The 2,173-nt window shown below is 58.9% G+C and overlaps 1 protein-coding gene across 1 annotated transcript; it reads right to left on the bottom strand.

Moving 5' to 3' along the window:
- Window positions 1–885: 885 nt before the first annotated feature.
- Window positions 886–1,845, bottom strand: LOC145985507 (uncharacterized). The gene has a single exon (XM_083119578.1). The coding sequence runs from the start codon at window positions 1,843–1,845 to the stop codon at window positions 886–888; it is 960 nt and encodes a 319-aa protein (XP_082975704.1).
- Window positions 1,846–2,173: the final 328 nt, after the last annotated feature.

Here is a 2,173-nt window from a genome sequence, read left to right as displayed (position 1 = left end):
ATGGGAACTCGAACAACCCGAATGGCGTGGTGATCGCTGTCTTCGGGATGTCGTCTGGGTTGACAGGAATTTGTGTGTACGCCTTGACCAAGTCGATGACCGAGAAGACGGTGCATCCGTGGAGGTGGTTGCTGAAATCGTGGATGTGCCTCACTGGATAGCTGTCCGGAATCGTCCGGGCATTGAGGCCACGGTAGTCCCCGCACGGTCTCCAGCCCTCCGTTTTCTTGGGTACCATGTGCAGCGGCGAAGACCAGGGGCTGTCGGAGCGACGTGCGGTGCCTTCGCGCAACATGGAGTCGAATTCGGCCTTGGCTATTTGTAGGCGATCTGGAGCTAGGCGGCGAGGTCGGCTGGACACGGGGGGGCCCGGGGTCGTCCGGATGTAGTGGACCGTGGAGTGACGAACTTCTCGCGGCGTGCCGGCGGGACGCGTGAGCGTCGGGAAATCGGCTAGGACGTCGCTGTATGAAGAATCGTTCGACAAGGCCTTGATGCTGGGTTGCATAGTATTCGTTGGCTGGCAGGGAGCCGAGAGTCCCGTTCGTCCGTCGAGCAGGCGCTTGTTGCGACAATCCGGCAGCAGCTCAAAGTGGTCCAGGAAGTCCGATCCGATGATGGGCACGGAAACGTCCGCGACGACGAAACGCCATGAAAACTCGCGACGCAGGCCGAGTTTGAGGCAGAGGGGCAGAATTCCGTACGTCTTGATCGTCGAGTCGTTTGCGGCACTGAGCACGTAGTCGGTCGGATGGCGTCGGTCCGGGAGCAAACGTCTCGGGAAACAACAAATATCCGACCCTGTGTCGACGAGGAAGCGGTGGCGGCTATAGCGGTCGGTCACGTACAGGCGGCTTCCACCAGGACGGCAGCCGTTTGCCGCGACTAGCGGCTGCCGTTGGTGTTTGTTGTCGCGGGCGCGTACGTGCATGGGTCGTTGCACCTCTGAGCCTGGTCGCCGAAGCGGTGGTGATACCAGCATATTCCCTCATCTCTTCCTCTTGACGGCGATCTGCGGCCGTAGCGGCGCGGGCTGGTACGGTCACGCGATTGCGAGCGACCGCGGAAGGCGCGAAAGTCGCTTTGCAGGGACGCGACTTGACGAGTTAGCTCCTCGACGCGTTGGAGAAGCCGAACCGTGTCGGAGGCGGGCGCGAGTGGCGTCGCGGTCGCGCAGATAGCCGGCGGGTTGGGCGAGACGAACTGTGCGGCGATGTTGCTTGTCGCGGGGGTGAGCATGGGGGGGCTCACCTCCACGATGCGGTCCGCGAGCGTGGCAAGTTGGTCCAGCGGAAGTTCCGAAGACTGCACCTGCAGAATCGCTTGAACTTGAGCGGGCAGGCGTTGGAGCCACAACGTGCGCAGCAAGTCGTCACGCATGGGAGTGGTGCCTGCGAGTGACTGGAGGTGACGTAGGAACTGGGACGGTTTGCGACTGCCCATTTCTTCTTCCATCAGGATCTGCCGCAATCGCTGATTTTCAGACAGGGAAAATCTTCGCGTGAGTTCCGTCCGCAGCCGGGTGTAAGGGTCGGTTGCCGGTGGTGTACGTATAATGTCTCTCACTTCGAACGCGTACCGACCTTCTAACTGTCCCACGACGTATGCGAACTTCGTCTCCTCCCGGGTGATGTGGGCGATGGTGAACTGGGCCTCCACTTGGGAGAACCACAATTCCATGTCCTCGGGCCAGAATGGGGGGAGCTTCACACTCACTCGATGTACGGAGTCCTGTTGCGATTGTACTGCGTGCGGTGCTGGAGTCCTCGGTTGAAGTGCTTGCTGTCTGAGTTGCTCGTTTTCCCGCCTGAGTTGGTCGAGCTGCGCTTGAAGTTCCTCTGTCATCGCGGTGTAGTTGGTGCGTCCAGAACAAAGGGGGTTGGGCGCGTCGTCTAGCGTGAACTTGTTCGATCCGGCTGGTATGGTACACAAAGGGGGGTAATCACGATTTGTAGTTTGGGGAATAATCACCAAATTAAAGGGTGTTGGCTTACCTGGTTGTTTATTCTAAATGAACACTACAGCTAGATGAACACTACAAACACTAAGTAATACTGCAAGAGACCGCTCCCGTCATTGTCCTGGAGATGGCTGAAATCTCTCTCTCTGGCTCTTTTTTTCCCCAGTCTTTCACCCCTGGTTCCAGGGGTCAAATCCCTTGCGTCTGGTAAGG

The sequence above is a fragment of the Lepisma saccharinum genome, chromosome 3 (genome assembly GCF_977018435.1).
Source record: "Lepisma saccharinum chromosome 3, izLepSacc3.1, whole genome shotgun sequence".
NCBI classification, from domain to species: Eukaryota; Metazoa; Arthropoda; class Insecta; order Zygentoma; family Lepismatidae; genus Lepisma; species Lepisma saccharinum.
This window is presented reverse-complemented; position numbering and strand designations above follow the sequence as displayed.